General features: G+C 38.9%; 1 protein-coding gene across 7 annotated transcripts in view; it reads right to left on the bottom strand.

Moving 5' to 3' along the window:
• Window positions 1-25,373, bottom strand: part of MAPK14 (mitogen-activated protein kinase 14) — a 75,644-nt gene that overhangs the window by 38,722 nt on the left and 11,549 nt on the right. For all 7 annotated transcript variants that reach the window (XR_007462531.1, XR_007462532.1, XM_049652765.1 and 4 more), the window contains exons 2-3: window positions 11,408-11,537; window positions 4,418-4,476 (exon numbers count right to left, since the gene is read on the bottom strand). Coding sequence is in view for 5 of the 7 variants with exons in the window: in XM_049652765.1 (XP_049508722.1) it covers window positions 4,418-4,476; window positions 11,408-11,537 (189 nt within the window). In the remaining 2 variants the exon portion in view is untranslated. The remainder of the gene's footprint in view (window positions 1-4,417; window positions 4,477-11,407; window positions 11,538-25,373) is intronic.

Genomic DNA, 25,373 nt, shown 5'->3' on the forward strand with positions numbered 1-25,373 from the left:
TCTCACGGTCTGTGAGTTCAAGCCCCCTGTGAGTTGGGCTCTGGGCTGATGGCTCAGAGCCTGGAGCCTGCTTCCGATTCTGTGTCTCCCTCTCTCTCTGCCCCTCCCCCGTTCATGCCCTGTCTCTCTCTGTCCCAAAAATAAAATAAAAAAACGTTGAAAAAAAAATTAAAAAAAAAAAAATTTTCTTCTCTCCTATGAGGAGTCTCACCTCGATCATCAGAGATCATGCTTATCTTTATTTACTGTTACATTCCTCAGAAACTAGTACCGTGCCTAGCATAGGATGGGTGTTCAAATACTGAATGAAATCAGATTAAATGTAAATCCAGAAACTCTCTTTACCAATGCAGTATGCTCAGCAGCTTTTATTTACAATGACGTAAAAAAGCTACACTTGTTAGGGGTCCCTGGGTGGCTCAGTCGGTTAAGCATCAGACTTCAGCTCAGGTCATGATTCACGGTCCATGAGTTTAAGCCCCGAGTTGGGTTCTGTGCTGACAGCTCAGAGCCTGGAGCCTGCTTCAGATTCTGTATCTCCCTCTCTCTGCCCCTCCCGTGTTCATGCTCTGTCTCTGTCTCAAAAACAAACGTTAAAAAAAATTTTTAAAGGAAAAAAGCTACACTTGTTAGATGAACAGTCATTTTTATCAAGTGTAACTCTACACAAGGTGATAATTTGCACACTGGTTTTCACTGAAGCAATGGTTGCTGGCTGACCCTGTTGTAAGGTCTTCTGCTAGATCACAGCAGATTCTAAAACCCTTCTATTTCCTCTTCAAGAACTAAGCAGAGATAAGGAACTCAGGTATAAGAAACCTGCAATGTGAAGGTGTAAAAAACAAAAAATGCAAAAAGCAGTAGAAAATTCCACTTACCATGACAATTCAGCTTTCCTGAAATTTGAGGAAATCGTTCCCACTAAGAGTCCAAAGACTCTTCATTGCCTATAAGCTTGATTAGAGAACTGACACCCCCAAGAAAAGGCAATATTGTTGCACAAAGTTGCAGCTTTCTCTAGGGGCTAGGTTCTAATCAAGTATTAAATGGCCAGTGCCATTTAAAATTTCTGGATTTCTGGGGTGCCTGTGTGGCTCAGTTGGTTAAGAGACTGACTCTTGACTTCAGCTCAGGTCATGATCTCATGGTTGTGAGACTGAGCCCCGCATAGGGCTCCACGCTGAGGGTGGAGCCTGCTTAGGATTCTCTCCCTCTCTCCTTTTGCCTGTCTCCCTCACTCATGTGCTCTCTCTCTCTCAAAATAAGTAAATAAACACTTTAAAAAATAATTTCTTTGGGTTTCTATTGGGAACTAAGTATTTGAAGCATACATATGCATATACATGCCACCTCCCAGCAAACATACCATCAAGAAGCCAAGAGAAATGTCCAAATGATTTTCAGTCACCAAACTACAAAATTTTGCCATCTGTATGACATCATATGGCAGTCAAGAACAGCTTCATATATTCATCTTTTAACTCCACATTTCCCAAACAATCTCTCTCTCTGTTAGATTCACATTGTTCCTAATGACCAAAACTCACTACCTATTGTTCCTTTCTCAAAAGTTATGTTCTCACAGGGGCGCCTGGCTGGCTCAGTCAGTAGATGTGACTCTTGATCTCAGGATTCTGAGTTCAAGCCCCATGTTGGGGGCAGAAATTACTTCAAAATAAAGTTTAAATTTAAAAAAGGACATAGTCTTGGGGCGCCTGGATGGCTCGGTTGGTTAAGCGTCCAACTTCGGCTCAGGTCATGATCTCGCGGCTTGTAGGTTCAAGCCCCATGTCCAGCTCTGTGCTGACAGCTCTGAGCCTGGAGCCTGCTTCTGATTCTGTCTCCTTCTCTCTCTGTCCCTCCCCCACTTTTGCTGTCTCTCTCTATCAAAAATAAATAAACGTAATAAAAAAAATTTTTTTAAAATAAAAAAGTATATAGTCTTACAAATGAAGTATGCACAATGCCTAGTAACCAAGAAGTTACAAATTCAGGAAAATTGTATTTGAATTGTATGATAAATGAAAAATGCTAACTGCAACATAAAGGCACAAATACACATAACACATGATTAAAATTCAACTGTAAATATGAAAAGTAACTAGAGATTTTATTAATTAGCACAAAAAATTCATGTTCAAAATTACAGCCTACTCTAAACCTGGCAGGCTACAGAACCACTCTAGCCTTCAGCGCGTCTGATTTGGCCAGAATAGTGGGTTTTTATCTGCCTGCTTTGTTTTAATGTGAATTTGACTACTTTAAGGAAGTACAGTACCAGTATTTTGTTTTACCACACACACCCCCACTCCCAGTTGTATAATGCTGAGCCTCATTTATGTTAGTTGGCCCTAGAAGTATTTAAATTTGCAAACCTTGCAATTAATTGTAGGCAAAGATGTTTGGTCCCTTATGCAAATTCTGAAATGACTTTGGAAAACTCTGAAATAACCACAGTCCTGGACAAGCACTAATTTTTTTCAGTGATATAAACATTATAGAAAAATAGACAATGAAACATTTTCTTAAGGCAACCTTAGGTTCACCATTCTGTTTTCCGAGATTCTCCAGTATTAAAAAAGCTTCAGAAGTCAACCACCCCAATTTTCATCATTTGCCTATTAGGTTTAATTAGAGAACCACTGGGGGCCCAGGGAGGCAACGTGACTAGTCCAAGGTCCTATAGCCAATTCGTTTCTTGATTACAAATGTGTTTTAAATTTACTTCCTTCCCCCAGTAAGATTTTGATTTGTCAAGGGCAAAGAGTAGTGTTTTCCATTATTTTGAGGCTTTTTCTAACACTCTGCTCAGCAAATATTCAATAAGTGGTACTGAGATTTCCTCCTAAGAGATAAACTCAGTTCTTGTTTATAAATCCAGTAAAACCTTGGTTTGTGAGCATAATTCTTTCTGGAAACAAGCTTATAATCCAAAGCACTTGTATATCAAAGGGAATTTCAAGAACCATTGGCTCAGTTGTGATCATGTGATGTTTGGCATCATGTACTATTTGTATTGCAAGACATTGCTCGTTTATCAAGTTAAAATCTATTAGAAATGTTTACTTGTCTTGCAAAACACTCACAGAACAAGTTACTTGCAATCCAAGGTTTTACTGTAATCAGAACCTGGGGCACCTGGGTGGCTCAGTCAGTTAAGTATCCGACTCTTGGTTTTGGCTCAGGTCATGATCTTGGGGTTCATGACTTTGAGCCCTGAGTTGGACTCTGTGCTAGCAGCACAGAGCCTGCTTGGGATTCTCTCTCTCTCTCTCTCTCTCTCTCTGCCCCTCCCCTACTTGTGCTTGCTCTCTCTCTCTCGAAATAAATAAACTTAAAAAAAAAAATAATCAGAACTCAACTTACACAACGTTCTATGTCAATTACATTTCAATAAAGCTGGAATTTAAGGTGTTACTTCTCTCTTACGGCATAGTGTATCTGTGAATTAGGGATGGGAGGGAGGTGTGCTAATTCAGATACTGGGAAAGCTACAGTAGATTGTTCCATGCACAAGAACACCTGCTGGAATCTATCTTGAACTCATACATGTGCAACCTGGGCACGTGAGGTCATTAATTCCCCATAGAGCAACCCTTGCCAATGGGGTCAGGGGCCAGGGGATAAATGTTCCCCATCTGAGGTACACTGAAACTGCTTCCTAGAAGATTCTGGCAGTTTTCAGCCCAACTGCCCACAGTAGTGACCTCCTAAATAAATAACCTTATAGCAGCTTTCTCTCCTGCTTCATTTTCCCAAGCCCCTACTACTGGTTTCTGAGAATCTCAGGGTCTGTTTTCCAGGGTGGGTCGCAGGCTTGACACAACAGAGATGGTCACAACTGGGAGAATCAGCACAATTCATCAGCTTTCTCAACACGTGAGGTCCACCCCTTGTCCCAGGACAGAAATCCAGTTCTTCAAAGAAGAGTGTGCAAGTCTAGTATCATTTCTACACGCAAGTGGGACAAAAAAGAGAGAAGAACTTGTATAAAACCAGGTCCTGGTTTTTTGATGTAAATTTAATGATGCAAATTTAATGATGTAACGTGGAAAGGCGTCTCTTTAAGAACTGGGACAGGCAATGTGAGAACAAAAGTCATAGTCAAAACTCCCTATACTCCTTTCCATGGAACTCTGCAAGGACTCACTACTGAATCTTCACAATGTGCCTTAAAATGATGAAGATACTACTATGTAGGTGACCCTTGAACAAAGCAGGAGTTTGGGCACCGACCCCTCCCATGCAGATTTGCACCACACATAATATACCATCTCTGTGTTCATCCCCATCCCCTAGAAGAGCTGGATGACAGGAATAAAGAATCTTTTGAAGTCTGTTTACTGCTAAACAGGAATAGAAATAGACTGCCACTCATCATCTAGCTAAGGAAGGCAAATGCAAAAGGTTCACTCACACATCATTGAATTCCTCCAGAGACCTTGCAGGTGTAAAAACATCCAACAGACCAATCACCTATGAGAAAACAGAAAAATCAGACAGTAAATAAATATAGAACCATAGTACCCATCAAGCTTAGTCATTTTAATAGGAACAAATTTCAAATCCTACCATCTCAGTTCAACAACACCACAACATCATACATTTAACTACAACTTATTTTTTACCCATATTATGGTTTTGATTTTTACTTGTTAACATCATTTCCCGTAACACATTTTACCACTAAAAACTTCATCTCTTTAGAATTTGCTCACATTTAGCCACTTGTAAATAAGAAGCAAAAAGATTTAGGGCTCTTGACTCATATATGCACTAATAGACTAATGATTAACAAGCAGAAAAAGGTCAGACTTCTAGAACTATTGTTACAATATCATGTTTCTTTTTTTTAATGTTTATTTACTTATTTATTTTGAGAGAGAGAGAGAGAGAGAGAGAGAGAGCGCGAGTATGCATGCAAGTGGGGGAGGGGCAGAGAAAGAGGAAGAGAATCACAAAGGTTCTGCACTATCAGCACAGAGCCCAACACGGTGCTCAATCTCACAAACCATGAGATCATAACCCAAGCAGAGATCAAGAGTAGGACACTTAACCAACTAAGCCACACAGGTGCCCCAGCATCATGTATCTTTTTTAAACGTATTATCATTCCATGAAAATTTTCCAGATGTAGTCTTCAAGACTGATATTTTTGAGCTCCAAAATATTCTCTTAGTATATAATCTTGGTATTATTCTTACAATAGTCTTAAAATTCAGATACTTTTCTTAATCATCATCAGGTATTTGGATCAGAAAATTTAAAGCTTTTTTCAAAAGGCTATCTTTATGCAAGGATAAAGAGAAAACTACTTAATACTCAGTAATCCATGGTCTTTGCAGTTTTTCTGGTCGTGGAGTTATACTGATCAATCCATTTATACCACCACCATCCCCCAACCACCATCAGTTACTTCTAAAACAAGAGTTAAGAATATTTGGAAATGATCCTGAGAAACTTAACAGGAACCCACGGGGGAGGGGAAGGGAAAAAAAAAAAAAAAAAAGAGAGAGGTTAGAGGGGGAGAGAGCCAAAGCATAAGAGACTCTTAAAAAATGAGAACCAACTGAGGGCTATGTGGGGTGGGAGGGAGGGGAGGGTGGGTGATGGGTATTGAAGAGGGCATCTTTTGGGATGACCACTGGGTGTTGTATGGAAACCAATTTGACAATAAATTTCATATATTAAAAAAAAAAAGAATATCTGGAAATGAAACAAATGAAAGCCAAATGGCCTTCATGAAAATTGACCCATGACAGTGGCCTCATTAGCATGTTGCTCTAACCAACCAAGCTAAACAAACAGCTCTGAAAGTAAAATACACCAATGCTCAAAACCTTATCATGAAAAAGAACACTTTTAATTGGAATGTTACTCCACTCATTCAACTATCAGGCTTTTAAAAGCAATTTCAATTGTATTTCAATTATATAGCCTGAACCCAAAAGGGAAAGGCCTTGGAAGTCAAGGAGAATAGCTTTCCAAAACTTTCCATCTTATTCCAAAGGAAAGGTACCTGTAAGATCATTACCCAGACAACTGTATACAAGAAAACCAAAACTGGGATGTCTGGGTGGCTCAGATGATTACATGTCAAACTCGATTTCGGCTCAGGTCATGACCTTGCAGTTTGTGAGATCGAGCCCCACATTGGCTCCTTGTTGACAGCACAGAGCCTGCTTGGGATTCTCTCTCTCCCCCTCTCTCTGCCCCTTCCTGCTCATGCTTTCTCTCTTTCTCAAAATAAACTTAAAAAAAAAAAGGAAAAGCAAAATTACTTACAACTGTACTACCCATTATAACTATCATTAACATTTTGAGATATTTCCTTTGATTTTTCTGATATATGTAAAATAAGTTGGAGTTATATTCTGCATACAGTTTTATATCCTGCCTTGTCACTATATAATGACTATTCTCATATCCTCAAATATATTTCATGCTCTACCATTTGTATATACCGTTAATTAACCAATTTCCTATCTTTGGACATTTAAGGAACACTGCAAGTGTGCATGTACATGTGTATGTAATATATATTTTGCACATTTTGTATTTCCTTCCAGAAAATAAATTTCAACAAACAGAATTACAGCATCAAAGGATACTGATATATTTAAGGATCTTAGTATTGTCAAATTGTCCTACATAAAGCTGAGGTCAATTTACATTCCCACCAATAGTGTATCTGTGACCTTATAACAGCTCTGAATCGTGCTTTAAATTTAAGTCAAATCATTTTCTTTTACCTTCTCCATCTAAACCATAACTGTTTTTCTTGAGTCTGATATACTCCTGGCTTAAGATCTTTGGTCTTTTGATTACTCTGCCCATCCCCATTTGTACTTTAGTTAACTGAGATCTAGAAGTCGATTTTGTTCAACTGTTCCAATATTTTTTAATCATTGATTCTTATTATGTGAGATGTTCCATCTCCCCAATACGACAGGAAAAGTTTAAAACAATTTACATTGTTTTACATTATTTCAATTGTGATTGTGAAAATCCTCAAATTAAAACACTAGATGTCAATTTACATAGGATTTTTCATGTAAGAGTTACCTCAAAGATAGTAAAACAATGTAAGTCCAAAATATTTTCAAATAAAGCTCCAACTTCAATTTGAAAACACAACAAGCATTTTGGAATCAAACAGCTGTAAGTCTGAACTCCACAGTCAGTTTGTGATTTCCTGGATCCATGAACTTATGTCTTTTTCATTCCAGTAACCCCAGCACTTGGAATACTGTCTGGCACACAGCACCTCAAGTAATATTTGTTAAATAAATGAAAGAAAGGAATCCTCTTTGAGCCTCATTTTCCTCATATGAAAGAGAGGGGGATGCGTATTTTTATCACATTGCGAGGAAGATTAAGGAGACAGTGTAACTGAAGGTGCCTAGCACAAAGGACTGACCCTCTGTGGATTACCAAATTAAGTGGTGATCACAGTCCTTAGAGTTTATAAAGAATTACAAAATACAAATCACAGAAACAATCTGAAGCAGCTACTTCCAGTAACGAAATCTGAGATACAAAGCTAATCTAAATTATTCAAATGACTAAGAAGCATGCCTGCAAGAAGCACAATAAACTGATCTGGAAAAAATAACAGCACAAGCATATCAGTAAACAGTCTATCAAATTTTAATTTCTTTAAAAGGACACATCTTATGAGATTAAAACTACCCATGTTACATCAAAGTATCTTTAATTTTTTGTGGGCTTTTACACTAATTACATTACATTAATTGTATTTATGGAGTACTCACGAAAAGGAAAATACTATAAAACGAGTTTCCCAGCATTAAACTGGGGAACTTGGGGGAACATTCCATAATCTATTCACTTCTCAATTCTTATTTTGCTAAATGTTTGTTTGTTTGTTTATTGACTTTGAGAGAGAGAGAGCACGAGTGGGGTAGAGGCAGAGAGAGAGGGAGAGAGGATCCCAAGCAGGCTCCATGCTCAGCACGGAGCCCAACAAGGAGCTCTATCCCACACCGTGAGATCATGATCTGAGCCAAAATCAAGAGTTGGATCCTGAACCAACTGAGCCACCCAGGTGCCCCTATTTCCCATTTCTTGAATGGAAATTTCCTTTTAATTCAAGTTGTATTTTAGCCTGTTTCTTTACTCCTGCTTTCAGACACCCAAAAGTAACCCAGGAATCAATTATTTAGAAAAGACATTTACAATACAAATAATCAGCAAATGTCCCTGATGACTGTCATACAATGGTCAAAAACTGATAGACAGAAGTGATACGTTTTTACCAAATTGGCACACACTCAAGAGAAAACCCACTTTAACTCAGAAACCAACAATATTTAATACCTTTAACACAAGTGCACCAAAACAATGACCGGATCTACCACGGTAAGGTAGATCCCAAATAAAAATTTTTAAAGGATTCCTTGAATAGTTTTAAATTTCAAAATGCACAGATCTCCAGGCCCTTAACTCCAGGCAATCTTTACAGTACCTACCCAGAAGGCAAAAAGATGCAGCTGGCAAGATGCTCCCCTTTCATGTTTCCTTAGAGCAGGTGTTAATGAGATCAAGGTCGCAAGTTCAATCAGGAATGCACCAGGTAACTTTGTTCAAAGAATAACTCTTATAGGCACAAAGGATATTCTCCCTAGCTCATTCCCCTTTACCCATCTGGTAAATGTGTGTCTGTCATTCGTTATCACTAATAAAAGAAATAAACTCAAGATGACATATTGATTCTGAGTCCAGCATTTTTGGGAAAAAGATCACATGTGCATTTGGCACCTAGAAATTACATTTGTTACCAATACTTAATATTGTCAAGAGTTTTAAGCTGCTACTGTTTTTGGAGGCCTGGTGTTTTTGGAGGTACCGTGGCCCAAAAGAGTCATTTACTTATTTATTTTACAGATTTTATTTTTAAGTGATATCTACACCCAACGCGGGGCTCAAATTCACAACCCGGAGATCAAGAGTCACATGCTCTACTGACTGGGTCAGGCAGGCAACCCCCAAAAAAGTCATTTAAGAAAAAGAAAGAGGAAGAGAAAGAGGAAGATGAAGGAGAGGAACTCCTCTTAAAATCCTCGATTAAACTTACTTGGAAGCCTTGGCTCTTCCCTGGGTAAAACTACTTTTACACTGTCAGTTCCTAAGGGTTTGTAGAATAGGCTGAAGTTCAGGAATTTTTCTACATGGAGTCAAAGTCTGTTAGCCCCTTCCCATTCCTCCTTCAAATACTTGCCAACAGAAGAGAGAACTCTGAAATGTTCAGCCATGTGCCTTCTTTTGTTCAAAACCAAATCACCAATACGTAAGTACAGGTGTGCTACATTCATACCGCTAAAACCTAAACATGTTACCATAAAAAGACCAACTGTTATTAAGCAAGCTGCTTATACAACACCTTGTGTAGATTAAAATCCTAATACTATCAGTCCTCTTTTTTAAAAGATTCTTTTAGCCTCTCCTAAATTAGAACAATTATATCCCATCACTGTGGCCTTTTCGTTTCTACAGTGACCCAAATGTAACCAGCCTAATATCATATAAGACACATTTTGAAGTGTCTCATCACAGAAAACTAAAGCACAAAAAACTAAATAAGGTTGTTTCTTATGACCAGTAGAAAAGCCAAGGCATGGATTCAGATAACCCAAAAGAATCCCTGCCCTAAACATTGGCTTAAATGGTCTATGAAGCGAGGCAGAACAATAAAGTATGGCGCTGGTAATCTAAACCAGATGTTCGTAAATGAGCGCTGGCAGCATCGGTGGGATCCCAAGGCCTCCTGAAAGTGCTTTGGGGTTCCATAAATGTTTGGCTTGTATTCCATTTTCAAAGTATTCTTTATTTAAAAGCTATGATAATGTCTTTGTCACATTTATTAACGTGTAATGAAAAACAGCATACACACTCAACTGTGTTAAAAACCAAATGTAAACGCATCGGTTAAGCTGCCAGGCCACCTTGATTTTATGCAGACCCTGGAAGAGAGCTTCTCCTGCTGGCTTTTTCCATGTATATCAACTTCTTGTAAACATGTCACTGATTAGGAAGGCTGCAGCTCTGCACGGAACTCTTTAAAAACTCAGGTTTGCACATGGATGCTCATGCACACTATACCCAGGAATACAGGTTACCTGTGGAGAACAACTTGCTCAATAGGATGCAATTAAAGCAAAATATGAAAATAAATAAGAAGCTACAGCTATAATTACAAGAGCATCCATAATCCAATTCCAAATTTAAGTCTCAATGCTCCCAATGTAGAAGAAATTTGTACCTTGGGAAGCAAATGTATGTTAATAAAGGATCACATCTCTGTAATTTTTTTCTTACCATGGGAAAAAAAATCAATTATTAAGACAGAAAAGGTCTGAATAGCCAAGTAATAAATTTACAGATTTTGAATTTTTTTCTACACAGTAACAATCCATAGGGTCAAATGATTCTAAAATCTCTGTCGCCACTGTTTCTACAATGCTACAAATTTTACAGATCCTTTCATACACAATCACATAAGTTCTTTTAAACTTGATTTTGAAATTTAGGAAAGTATCTTCAATCGTTTTTTTCTCTTTCAGCTAACATTGCAATTGCATCCCTTTATTTACTGTATTACGGTTTTTACGTTTATTTATTTATTTTCAAAAAGAGAGAGTGTGTGTATGTGTGTGCACTCGTGCCAGTGAGCAGAGTGGGGGTGGGGCAGAGAGAGAGGAAGAGAACCCCAAGCAGGCTCTGTGCTGTCACAAGCAGGCAAGCACAGAGCCCTACTCGGGGCTCAATCTCATGGAACATGAGATCATGACCTGAGCTGAAATCAAGAGTCGGATGCTCAACCGACAGAGCCACCCAAACGTCCCCACGGTATTAGGATTTTCTAGGATTTTAGGATTTTTTGCAGTATGGCATTGCTTTCAAGTTCCCAAACTGACAGAAAAGAAAAAGTTATATTTAACTTAAACAATGTCTTTGTCACATTTATTAAAATGTCTGAATTTGGAAAAGCTGTCTTGAAAAAGATTAAAAAGGAAAATTATAATATTAAATTATCCATAAAATAACAGCCACCTTTGAAAGGACATTCAGTGAGCCTAACACATGCTGCCTCAAACTTCCCCACTGAAATAATCCATAATAACATAAAATAGCCTTGGACTCCCATATTTGAACACTACAGCCTGAAGTAAATGTAGTAAAGAATGCAAATTTGTTTAATATTTTCTCTCAAAAATGCTTTCATTAAAAAAAGTCTATTCAATGCAGTGGCCACTACACCCCAGTACGAGAGGCACGGTCCACAGCGTGATGCCTTCTAATGTACGCCCATTTGCAGCAATTAAAACACAACTTTTTCCAGTTTATTCAACAGCAGCATTTATTCTTCCTTGAATGAATAACTTACATTTTCATGTTTCATATGTTTAAGTAACCGCAGTTCTCTGTAGGTCCTTTTGGCATGAATGATGGACTGAAACGGTCTGGAGAGCTTCTTCACTGCCACACGTAACCCAGTTTTTGTGTCAAAGGCAGCACTAAGGAAAAAAAAAAAAAAACAGGAAGAATTCATCATTAAATGTACTTTAAATATTTCAAAATCAGTATTTATAAGGCTTTTCCATTTTCAGATTAAATGGGTCTACACAAAGATACATAAAAAGTATAAAGTATACTGGGGCGCCTGGGTGGCTCAGTCGGTTAAGTGTCCGACTTCGGCTCAGGTCACGATCTCACAGTCCGTGGGTTCGAGCCCCGCGTCGGGCTCTGTGCTGACAGCTCAGAGCCTGGAGCCTGTTTCAGATTCTGTGTCTCCTTCTCTCTGTGACCCTCCCCCGTTCATGCTCTGTCTCTCTCTGTCTCAAAAATAAATAAACGTTAAAAAAAAAAAATTTTTTTTTTAAATTAAAAAAAAAATTAAAAAAAAAGTATAAAGTATAAACATAAAAACTAAAACAACCTATAATCCCACTATCCAAAGTAATCTGTTATTTTTGGTGTTTCCTTCTCATCTTTTTTTTGATGCATCTAAATCAGGGATCAGAAAATTTTTTCTATGAAGGACCAGATAGTAAATATTTTAGACTCTGGGAGGCTTAGGGTCTTTGTCACAACTCCTCAACAACTCTGTGGTCATAGAAAGCAGTTAGACAATAAATTTAAAAATGGATGTAGTTGTGTCCCAGTTAACACGAAAATAAGCAGCCACTTCATCTACATGAGCCAGTAGACTGATATATAAAGAGCTGGACTCTGTCTTCTCTGATGTAGCCTTCACTGTCACCTTGCCACCAAATACTGCCTGACCAGAGAGGAGGGCTTGGGATGCTTTCAGGGCAATGAGTTGGCACAACAATTTCCTGAGCATCTACAAAGTATCTGCCACTTTTTAGAAGCTTAGATGTAGTAAGGAACAGGTCAACAAATCTCAGCCCTCAGGGGATGGGGGGAGGGAAGAGCAGGATAATAAAAATAATTTCAAATAGTGATGAATGTTAGGACTAAATAAAACAGAATGGGACAAATGAAGACAGCCAGTGGGGTTTTGCTACTTTAGCTAGAATGTCTGAGGAAGGACATTTGAGCTGAGATGACTGAATGATGAGAAAGCAATAGCCATATAAAGGTATAGGGAAAAAGAACTTCAAACAGAAAAAAACAACAACAGTATTATTAATATTTATGGAGTCTTTATCACATACCAGAAACTATTCTAGGCCCTTTACATTAATTTTTAAAATTAAAATTAAAATAATTTTTAATCCCTAACACCCCTACAAAGTGAGTGCTATTATCATTCCCCCAGTCAGAAATTCGGAAACTGAAGCACGGAGAGATTAAGCAACTTGACCATGATCACAAAGCTAGAAAGTGGCAGGAGCAGGGAATCTGGATCCACAGCTCATGCTATTAACCACTTTGCCATGCTGCCTCTCAGAAGAGCTAGTGCAAACAAAGGAAAAAAGAAACAGTGGTAGAAAAAATATGGCGTGCTGGAGGGCATAAAGATGGCCTGTGTAGGTGGGACACAAGGAGCAAGGGGAGAGTAGAAAAGAATGAGGTCAGAGGCATGGGCAGAGGCTAGATCATGTAGGACAACTACAGCAAGAATCCTGATGTGTATTTTAATTATTTTTAGAGACTGGGCCAATCCAATCATGCCGCATCCTCCTGTTTATCTCAGCCTCTAATGGGCATCCAAGACTTTGGGATCATCTACCATGACCAAACTCTTTCCCATGTGACTCTGTACTTGTTCCAGAAGTTCCCTTCCCTTCACTCCCAAATCCTTACACTATGTACTTACCCTTCAACTCCCAATTTGTTATCAACTCCTGTAAATCTTCAACCCCTTTTCTGAGCCTTCCCTCCAACTCTGATTTAATTGAAACTAGGCTCTACCTTGAAGACACTACTTGTCTTACAGCCCTGCCCTTAGCGGGCACATCCCAGGTACCTCAAAGCTAGCAGGTGGGGCAGATGTCCTCCTTGCCAACCATGCCTACTTCCAGCCTCTAATTCTCCATTAGTTCCATTCTCCCTGCTGCTATAATCCACTGACCTGGAATTTTCCATTATTTACCAAAAAGTTAGTTCCTATCTCAAAGTCTCTCTCCACCCTCAACATCTGTCATCATTCTTGGCAACTTCAACATCCAGGTGGAAGGCACATCCAACATCCTGGCCTCTCGGTTTCCTGACCTCTCCAGGAAACTCCACCTCGTCCAGTCACCTCCATGGTCACACCCTGGACCTCTGTCTCCACCAAAAGCTGCCCTGCCTACACAATTTTGAATGCCAGCACCCGTTTTCCATCACAAACCTTCTTTGCCTTTCAGTTTACTTCTAGTTTAATTGTATCCTGACTACAACAATTTGCGGACCTCATCATCATTGCCTGATTCAACCCTTCAAGCCCTCTCCCATCTTCATTTTCCTTCTCGCCTGGCTTAGATTACATGTTCCCTTGTGTGTTTGCCTCTCTCTCCCATACTCACCTGGATAAAGTCCGACTTTGGGTGATCTCAACTATTTTTATTTCCCTTGTCTGAATCCAAGAACAAATTGTGGTTGAAGAAAAAAAAAATGGACAATCATACAGACTGGTTTCATTCTCAATTTCTGGCCTTACCCTCAAATAAGGCTCTCAAAACTGCCACTTTTTTTTTTTTAAGAATTTTTTTTTTTTAAGTTTACTCATTTATTTTGAGAGAAGGAACATGAGCAGGGAAGGGGCGGAGAAAGAGGGAGAGAGAGAAAGGAAGAGAGAGAACCCCTAGTAGGCTCTGCACTGTCAGTGCAGAATGCAACACGGGGCTTGAACTCATGAACCGTGAGATCATGACCTGAGCTGAAACCAAGAGCTGGACACTCAACTGAGCCACCCAAGTGCCCTAAAACTGCCATTTTTTTTTTTTCCTAGGAAGTCCATTTTCTTACTCAAAGTCATCATTTTACACTGTCACTCTCTTCAAACCTCCAATTCACTCTCTTCCCTCAAAGTTGTCCTTGGCTTCATTGGGAAAATAGAAACCATCAAAGGGAAGCTCCATCTGCCTCCTGGGTAAGTCTACAAACCCACCTGCAGTTGGACCTATCTTCTCTGCTTTGTCTCTTGCTCTAAGAACACATGTCCTTTCTTACAAAAATCCAAGATGGCTCTCACTTTGGAGCCATCTCCCTCCTCCTTTCAAGTTCTTTACTCCTTCATTCCTTTTCTCTCTCCATTCTGAGTTTCTGCCTATCTTTTGGATCATTCTCATCAACATAAATATGCTCTAGGTATTTCCCACCCTCAACAAACAAACAAAAACTTAACCTTGAAAGCTCCTCACTACAGTTAATGTTCTTCAAGGGTTCTCAAAGTATGGTTCCTAGACCAGAAGCATTCATGTCACCTGGGAACTTATAAGAAATGCACATTCTCAGGTGTCACCCTAGACCTACTGAATTGGAAACCCCGAAGTGGGTCCGGCAATCTGTATTTTATGAAGCCCGCCACATAACTCTAACCCACAGTGAAGTCTTTACCTCTGCCATTCCACAGACCAGCAACACTGGCATTATGTGGGAGCTCTTTAGAAATGCAGACTCTCAGGCCTTAAAGTAGAATCTACATTTTGACAAGATCTCCAGGTAATTCATGTGTATCTTAAGGTGTGAGTCATTTCCTTGGCTCCCATTCTTTCCTCAACCCATTACACTGAAACCGTTCTTCTCGGGTCATTAATGACCTGTTACCAAATCCAACTGCCACTTTTCTGGATTAGAAATTGACATGGTTAACACTTCCCCTTTCTCTAAACACTCTCCATTCTGGAGTCCGTATCAGCACATTCTACTGGTTTTCTGTGACCTCTATGGCAGCTCCCTCTCTGTCCTCATTGCATGTGGTTCCTCTACTTGAACTCTCTGTTAGTTCCTCAGGGCAAGGCACTAGGCCCTCTTCTCTCTCCTACATTATCTCTGGATAATCTCATCTATGTCCAAGACTTAAATGCCATCTTATATTGAAAACTCCCAAGTCTCTCACTGAAATCCCTTCTCTGCGCCTGACTGCCTTCCTAACATCTCCATATGAAAAACACATAAGCACCTTAAAGCTTAGCAAGTTCAAAACACCCATAATTATTCCTCTCCTTGTCTCTTATATTTCAATAAATGGACTTTCATCCAATTGCTCAAGTCAGACATCTGAGTATCACTTGTTTTCTCCCTTTCCTCCAGCTCCAGCCTCCTGGTCCCCATCCAAACCTATCAGCAAGTCTTGTAGTTTCCCATCTCCAAAATACATCTCTAATTCAACTTCTCTTCATTGCACTGCTAACATACTAGTCCAAATCATCCTCGTCACCAGCCTGCCGCCTTCTGCTGGTCTCCCTACCTCCTGTTTTGTGACATTCTTTTTCTTTTTTTTTTTTCTTTTTAACATTTATTTATTTTTGAGACAGAGAGAGACAGAGCATGAATGGGGGAGGGTCAGAGAGAGGGAGACACAGAATCTGAAACAGGCTTCAGGCTCTGAGCTGTCAGCACAGAGACTGACACGGGGCTCGAACTCACAGACCGTGAAATCATGACCTGAGCCGAAGTCGGCCGCTTAACCCACTGAGCCACCCAGGCGCCCCTGTTTTGTTACATTCTAATATACTCACCACAAGCATCCAATTCAATCTTTTAAAAATATAAATTAGATGACACTACCTACTGCTTCAAATCCTTCAAGAAATTTCCTTGGTACATAAAATAAAATGCAAGTTTCCTATCATAGCCTACAAGGCTCAGATGACCTGACCACCAATGACCACTCTAACCTGCTCCTGCATGACTCTCTCCTTTCCCCCAGCCACTATGTTTTGAACATGCTGGCTCCTTTTAGTTCCTTAAACTCTTCAGACAGGCTGTTTCTGGTTCCTGAGCTGCTCTTCTCTCCCACCTCCACTCTACCCTACAGCCGAATCCTTCTTCTTCAAGCATTGGTTTAAATAGCCATCCCCTCAGAGATGTATTAACAGGTCTGTTATTCTCTGTCACAACACCCTCCTTCTTGTTTCCTTCCTTATCCTACAAAAAGGGAGGGGGTGTTCTCTTCTCTCCCACTCCTGTTCCTACAAACCCATAAAATAATAACTTCTTCCCTCTTGGAAGTACCAAGTAAACTTATACTCTTCTCTAAACCCCTCAATGGCTCTTGTGAGACAGAAAATGGCCCCTGCTATGTGACCCATCCTCCTCAACTCTCCACCTCAGTTTGCCTGCCCACCTGTGGGCTGAACATGTTTTCTCCTCCACTGATAAGCCCTTGGGGACCTCCTGGAGCAAGGAATGTCATCAGGTTTCTAGCTGACCTGCCTATGACTGAATGTGCAAGTTAAACTCAGTAGGGAAAAAATAAGAAGGCTACTTGAGCTGCCTGTCCAAGCTGTTCTCCATGCCAGCTTTACAGTAATAAAGTACATATTTTCATCTCTATTTGACTCCTGTATCTATTCAGCAAAAGGTAGGCTAGGATTAATCAGTACCCTATCCCAATAATCACAATTTATTACTGTATGTTTATTTACCACCCAGCAGGGTGGTTAAATAAGGGTTTGGTATTAGACAATCTGGATTTTAATTCAAATTCTGTCACTTAGTAGCTATATAATCTTGAGAAAGTTAATTAAATTCTCTCGGGCTTATATATAAAATGAGGATAAGGTACGTATCTAATAAGGAGAACGCTTGTTAAGATTAAATGTGATAACTTTTGTAGTAGCTTTAGCAAAAGGGCCTGGCCTATAGTAAAGCTTAATTATTAGACATTAATAATGTCTGCCTTTCCCATTCATCATAAGCACCTGGAGGGCAGTTACTGTCTTCTGGTTTATCACTTCTGTATTGCACAGTACTTAGCATAATGCCCGGCAGGGGCACACTCTCAAAATATGCTTAACAAAAGCATGAAAGAGTATTTTGTAATGCAGTTATCTGAAACATGAAAGAAAAATCTTCAACTTTATTATTTGGCTCTCAATTTTTACAAATTCAGTAGCATCCAGGGGCACCCAGCTGGCTCAGTCGGTGGAGCGTGCGACTTATGATCTCAGGTTGTAATTTCGAGCCCCACGTAGGGTGTAGAATTACTTAAAAATAAAATCTTAAAAGAAAAATAAATTCAATAGCATCCAACAAGAAACTGATAGTAATGTTAAAAACATACAATCATTGAGTGCTTTGTTATTGCAAGATACTGTTTTTAGATCTTTACATAAATGAACATCTTTAGCAAAAAGACATCATTATTGGGGCTCCTGGGTGGCTCATTGGTTGAGCGTCCAACTCTTGGTTTCGGCTCAGGTCATGATCCCAGGGTCAGGGGATCAAGCCCGGCGTTGGGCTCCCTGCTGAGCATGGAGCCTGCTTGGGATTCTCTCTCTCTCTGCCCCTTTCCTCAGCTGGTGCATGCTCTCACTCTCTTAAAAGAAAGACATTATTATTATTTCCATTGTACAGATGAGAAAACTGAGGCACAAAGCGATTAAACAATGTGCCCACAGTATGGACAGAAAATGGCAGAGCTGACATTCAGATTCAACTGGTATGTTTTCAAGCACGAACTCTTAATGGATACCATTGAATGACTACTTAATGGATCTCTGAATGGAACTCTTAAAGAATAATGAAGTTCAACTTTGTCAACAGTTCAGTCCATTTTAAATATATCCTAATTATATGAACTCTGCTTTTCTAAAATGCTTCCTACTATAATTAATTGCATTTCATATGGACAAAGTATTTCTTGTAATTTTACATTGAACTCAGGATAGCATTAATAAGCATTTCAGAAGAAAAAACTTTCACTCTGGATGCATTACTTTATGTAGGGGAAGTTTCTCAATCCCTAAAGTTCTAACTACTCCCTGTGAATCTAGGACACTGATGGAGTCAATGATGTGGTTTCTTACAAACACCAAAGTATCACTTCCTGAGTATTTGCTGAAATATCTCCTTCACGAGAGCTTTATGGATATAAAAGAAACACTAAACATAGTACCTGATATCACAGAACTTGCCATCTGAGATTATGAAACATACATGAAAGCAAAGAACGCCCAACAACACAGTGTAACTATACACAGTTGACCACGTTTCTACAAAGTGGGTTCAAAAACATATACATTGAGTATACAAATTTATATATAGTGGCGTCCAGCTGGCTCAGTCGCAAGAGCATGTGACTCTTCATCTCAAAGTTGTGAGTTCCAGCCTCAAGTGAGGTGTAGAGATTACTTAAATAAAACTTAAAAAAAAAAAATGTACTTATGGGGTGCCTGGGTGTCTCAGTTGGTTAAGCATCCAGCTCTTGATTTTGGCTCAGGTCACAATCTCAGGGTCGTGAGATCAAGCCCAGTGTGGGTTAATATTCTCTCTCTCCCCCTCCTCCCTCCACTCTTTCTGCCCCTCTCCTGCTCACACGCTCTCACTTGTGTGTTCTCGCTCTCTAAAAAAATTAGATTAAATAAAAATAATAAAAATTACATATAGTATATAAATTGGGTTCAAAATATACAAATGTTTACTGCAGCCTGTTCACAAGAACAAAACCAGAAATGACCTTAATGTCCAACGACAGAGAATTTAGATTATGGTACATTCTCCCATATATTGTAGCCATTAACAACAATCTCCACGTAGTACTAACAAGTACATGTTATATTATTGATGGGAAGAAACAACTTTCAGAAGTAAAGAATGAGCCTATCTGTGGGAAAAAAAAAAGTGTGCTTGTACATGTATATATACATGTGCAGACAAGAAATATCTAAAATATTCAGAATTTTAACATTTTTACTTATTTATATTTTTCTACCCTCTGATTTTTAAAAAAATGAGCTTATATCTTTTAATAAGGTCATTAGTAAATTACAAGCATAAGTCATCTATATTGTTCTATTAACCTAAAATAAAAAAATAGGTACTAACTTTAATAAAGCCACTATTAACATTGTATCTCCTTCAAATGATACTTACATAGCTATACTCACAGAACATAAATTTGTATCCTCTATTCATAAGCCATACGCATTTTCCATTTTACTAAACAATAATTTACAGTAATTTCCTTAAATATCTGCACCACAATCTACTTAACTATTCTCTTTATTGATGGGCATTGTAGCCATTCTATTCATTCACATACTACAATGGACATCTTAATTCATACTGCTTCATCAATAATTGCATGATTTCCCTAGAACAAATAATTTTTACTTCAAAGGACATACACTTGCACTTTTTAAAACATAATACGCTTACAAAAGAGAACAAGCAGGAATTGTTCAGAGAAACTGCTTTCTGTTTATCAGTTAAGCAGAATCCCTATAGCAAAGCTACTGAAACAAGGAATATACGACCCATCCCCAACACCACTGCTTTAAGCATTTAATTGCTCTGACCTAGCCTCCCGTTACTATCACTAATCAAAGCAATGTTTGGAGAGAGGAGAAATCATTCATTTAATCCTAAATTGAACACTGTGATCACCCAAAGCAGAAATTATTAATAATTTCTTAATCACCTAATAAAACCAATTAAATACTCAAAGGAAAGAAGTTCAAATTTACTGAACACCTGACCATGTCACATACTATCTGGGAAATGTTTAATCCTTATAATAACTTTTTGAGATAGTTATATTTACTTTCCAAAATAAGAAACTGATGGTCAGAAATACTAACAACTCACCCAAGGTCATGTAACTCATACACAGTGGGATTCAAACCTAGATTGGTCTAATTTCAGTGTTCACTCTTTTTCCAGAATGCCAAACTGCCCAGGATTAAGGGCAACCCAAGGAGCAGCTACTGGCTTTGCCTTTATGATAATGATTCACTTACTAGTATTACCAGTTGGGCCTCTTAATCACATTTTTTAAATTAGAGCTACAAATAAAAACCTTGTTTTCATGAACAACATCATAAAATGGAATTATCTTTACAATGGTGAGGTTCTCCAAACTAAAACTCAGGATACATTGCTTAATAAGTTTTTCCTCCAACTGTAAATTCACATAAAGCCTCCCAAAGTTCTAAAATTAACTCACATTTTATAAAGTTATTGATATGGTAAAGAAAAAACTAAAGAAAAAAAATGTAAAACTCACTGAAAGCAGTTATGTCGCAGTCACTCATCTGCTATGAATCCAGTGCATAGGATATAATATTCACTAAATAAAACTGAATGGTTAAGTACACATTCATACTTGCCTCCTCCCTCCCTGAAAAAAACTGGCTTACTAGATTCTTAATATAGCCTAATATAATTGTTTAACTTCTAAGTTTATTTATCCTACTTTATTCCACAATGGATTTAAAGCAGCCTGGAACTGTACATACATAATTTGAAATGATAGTGATTACAGGAGAATAAACTCTGGACGGATGAGGTTAATATACAAATGTATATTATGAGGGGCGCCTGGGTGGCTGTTACGTCCCACTTCAGCCTAGGTCTTGATCCTGCAGTTTGTGAGTTCAAGCCCCTCATCGGGCTCTGTGCTGACAGTTCAGAGCCTGGAGGCTGCTTGGGATTCTGTGTCTCCCTCTCTCTCTGCCCCTCCTCCAATCATGCTCTCTCTCAAAAATAACCATTTAAAAAATTGAAAAAAAAAATGTATATTGTGAGGTCCTTTCTAAATACCCATTAGAGGTGGGTCTCAATTTTGGCTCTGAGTCCACTAAAGCCATCATACAACAAGAGAACACAACCAGTTAAGACATGAGTCACAGGAACCATATAATAAAAACAAACTGGGTACTCAGGAGAACTGAAGAAAGGCATAATTATTCCTGTAGTAAAACCAGGGAAAAGTTCCTCCTGCGTATGTTTATGAAGGAGACACTGTATAATGTGGTAAAAATGTCCTAATCACCATTCTTACACAAATATAATAGTGGGTTTCTGATGGTTCTTTTCTTAGAGTATCCATCAGTGGAGACTTTCATAAAGCCAACATACAGTTCATTATTAGCAAAGGTGGGTGGAGAGCACATGATAGCATGGCACTCTGCTCTCTGACAGACTTAATCAAAGAGGAACTTTTAAGTGTGTTTAGAAAAAAGAGAGTAAGTTCCATGTTCCTCAGAATCCTCCAAAGAGGATTTTCACCAACTGAGCTTTTGATAGGTTTAGAGACACAGGTTTTGTTTCTGCTCCGTGGCTGGCACCTAGCTTGCAGATTTTGTGTCGCAAAGTAGAGGCAGATCAATACACGCTCCCAGCCAGGTGAGCTGCTAGGTAGAGGAAGAGAGACAGCCCCTTAAGAAAGGCGAGGGGCTGCGTACCGAGGACAAGTGCCCACACTCACAGTGTGTGGGAGTGTACAAATGACAGCACCAGGTCTTTCCTCAAAAAACAATTGGGGTTTTCCGCAACAGAATGAAGAATGAGCAATCACCTGACAAGTCTCTGAGTAATCTGTGGGGATCAGAAGTGGTTTTACAGGGGGCGCCTGGGTGGCGCAGTCGGTTAAGCGTCCGACTTCAGCCAGGTCACGATCTCGCGGTCCGTGAGTTCGAGCCCCGCGTCAGGCTCTGGACTGATGGCTCGGAGCCTGGAGCCTGTTTCCGATTCTGTGTCTCCCTCTCTCTCTGCCCCTCCCCCGTCCATGCTCTGTCTCTCTCTGTCCCAAAAATAAATAAAAAACGTTGAAAAAAAAAATTAAAAAAAAAAAAAAAAAAAAAGAAGTGGTTTTACAGTTTCTTTCAATGGTCGTAGATGACTTCACTAATCCCTGAATGATGTTAATGAGAAAAAAATGAACCCTCAATCATGGTTAAAAAGACAAACACAATTTTATTTTTGGAAACTAATGAAAAATGTAAATATATTAAAATTTGTAGTTACAATGAATTAACAAATTCTCATTAGTGCATTAATTAAAATACCTAAGGGGAGAGGTACCTGGGTGGCTCAAGGGGTTAAGCATCAACTAGATTTGGGCTCAGGTCATGATCTCATGGTTCATGGGATCCAGTCCCACGCCTGGCTCTGTGCTGACATGAAGCCTGCTTGGGATTTTTTCTCTCTCTCTCTGCCCCTCCCCTGCTCATGCACGTGTGCGCTCTCTCTCAAAATAAATAGACTTTAATGTGTATCTAAGGGGAAAGAAATAGTTTGCAAAAACATGACATCTCTTCTCCCGATCATACAGTTTGAGGCTTTTTTCCAATTGAATTCAGGTTAATTGATAACAGCCTTTAAAATGTGCCTTTTAAATAACTAAGTAATTTATACTACTAACTTGGGAACTTTCTCTTTACCTAGAACACCTGATACAAATTTCAATATACAGCATACTGGAAATATTTTTTGGCACACATCTCCCTCTATTACAGAAATCCACTTTTCCTTTCTTCTAAATTCAGGCAAATGTGCAAGTATCCCTGTAGTTTTTTATTTTTATGCTCTACCCCTCCATTTTGGAAATAATGTCATGAAAATAAGGCAAATTTATGCAAAAACTAGAACTCAAGTTTTGATTTAGGAACCTCAAAAAATATTCAGAGAAGCAAGAAACTTAAAACTTAAAACGGACTTTAAAAACTTGTAACATTTGAAACATTATTAGTTTTTTTTAAAATATCTTCACTAACTCTCAAATACTTTTTCTAAATAACACTTTGATTTTTTTTAAAAAATCACAAAATTATTTGACTATTTGCAACTATATATAGTACTTTTAAGTGGAATTTCTTACAATAACACTTTCATACTTATGGGCAGAACAACAGATGTTATTAACACAATTGTTACAAGTATGTACAACATGACCAGTTCTCTAGCTTTTCAGTTTTAAATATTCCTCTCAAAGAAGCTCAAAACACAAATAACATATAAAAAACCCTATCAACAGATTAGTACCCTGAATGGAAAAAGGAATTTAATTGACCACATAACTCGCCTTACATAACTATTAAGAACTTTTATGCAAATTCAGTATTTTCATGAAAATCTCATTCAGATAGGAAAATGTATTTGTGACAGCATTTATCAGGGACACTAGTTATGTGGCTGGAATTCAGGGCATGACAACACATATACGAGATACTTGCCACTCCTGATTGGCCCAATTCTTGCTGCAAAACTTCTAAGCAACTGGAGCAAAAATGTTTTTCACAATTGCTTCAATTTTTATTAGCCTGATGAAAACTTAAATTCAAACAATGCAGAAATTCACTCAGACGTGCAGTCTAAAAACCCAAACTGAGGGGCGCCTGGGTGGCACAGTCGGTTAAGCGTCCGACTTCAGCCAGGTCACGATCTCGCGGTCTGTGAGTTTGAGCCCCGCGTCAGGCTCTGGGCTGATGGCTCGGAGCCTGGAGCCTGTTTCCGATTCTGTGTCTCCCTCTCTCTGCCCCTCCCCCGTTCATGCTCTGTCTCTCTCTGTCCCAAAGATAAATAAAAAAAAAAAAAACGTTGGAAAAAAAAAAAAATTTAAAAACCCAAACTGGGGCGCCTGAGTGGCTCAGTTTGTTAAACATTGGACTCAGGATTTCGGCTCAGGTCATGATCTCAAGGTGGTGAGATCGAGCCCCACCCACTGCTCTGGGTGCAGAGCCTAAGGTTCGTTCTCTCTCTCTCTCTCTCTCTCTCTCTCTCTCTCCTGTTGTCCCTCCCCTGCTCATTCCCCCTCCCCTTCTAAAAAACAACAAAACAAAAACAAAACAAGAAAGAAAATAAAATGATTTTTGTAAGATATTTCTTCATTGAAGCTTTAAAAGTCGCAGTGGAGGGATGTCTGGGTGGCTCGGTCAGTTAAGCCTCCAGCTCTTGATTTTGGCTCAGGTCATGATCTCATGGTTCCTGAGATTGAGCCCCACATTAGACTCTGTGCTGACAGCACAGAGCCTAGTTGGAATTCTCTCTCTTTCTCAAAATAAACAAATAAACTTTATAAATAAGTAAATAAATGCCACAGTGGTGTCTATTACCATATTTTTTTTACTTTATTTTTTATTTTAGAGAGAGAGAGACAGTACAAGCAGGGGAGGGGCAGAGAGAGAGGGAGAGAAAGAGTCACAAGCAGGCTCCATGCTCAGTGCAGAGCCCGACGTGGGGCTCAATCCCACCAACCTGGGATCATGACCTGAGCTGAAACCAAGAGCCCAATGCTCCACCAACTGAGCCACTCAGGTGCCCGTTAACGTATTTTTTTTATTGCAAATGCAAAATGATACATATGCATCAAGAACAATAGTTACCTCATATTGATTACAAAAATATTACATGTGGATTATTTTATTACATGTGGCATTATTTTCCCAAGCCCCATTAGAATGTTGTCACCATGGGTTTATCTTCTCTACTTTTGTGTTTGAAAACTTCAGTAACAAACGTTTTGAAGTTATCATTAAATAATTTTTAACTGCATGCAAGCAAATATGAAATAAAATAACCATGTTACATTGTAACTGTTTAGTATTACAATCAATGAACTTTGCTTTGCTACTACAATTAAAAGGCTTTTACAGTAATAGTGCTGATAGGCTTCATATCCAGAAAAGCACCCTTACAAGTATATGCTATGAACATGAGTATCTATAGATGCATGTAACAGGCATTAACGTGCCTTCACAATTTTTGGTTTGCTTAGTCTGTGACTCTCCATCTTATATGACATATATTTTACAGTAACATTTAATGTATTACCCCCAAATTTGGTGGCTTAAACAAGATTTATTATCTCACAGTTTTTGTGAGTCAGGAATTGGGGAGCAGGATGCTGAGTGGTTCTGGCTCATAGTCTCTCATGAGGGTGCAGTCAGGATGCTGGCCTTAGTTGGCTACAGTCATCTGAAGGCTTGACCGAGGCTGGAAGTGCCACTTCCAGG

The sequence above is a fragment of the Panthera uncia genome (genome assembly GCF_023721935.1).
Source record: "Panthera uncia isolate 11264 chromosome B2 unlocalized genomic scaffold, Puncia_PCG_1.0 HiC_scaffold_24, whole genome shotgun sequence".
Classification (NCBI taxonomy): domain Eukaryota; kingdom Metazoa; phylum Chordata; class Mammalia; order Carnivora; family Felidae; genus Panthera; species Panthera uncia.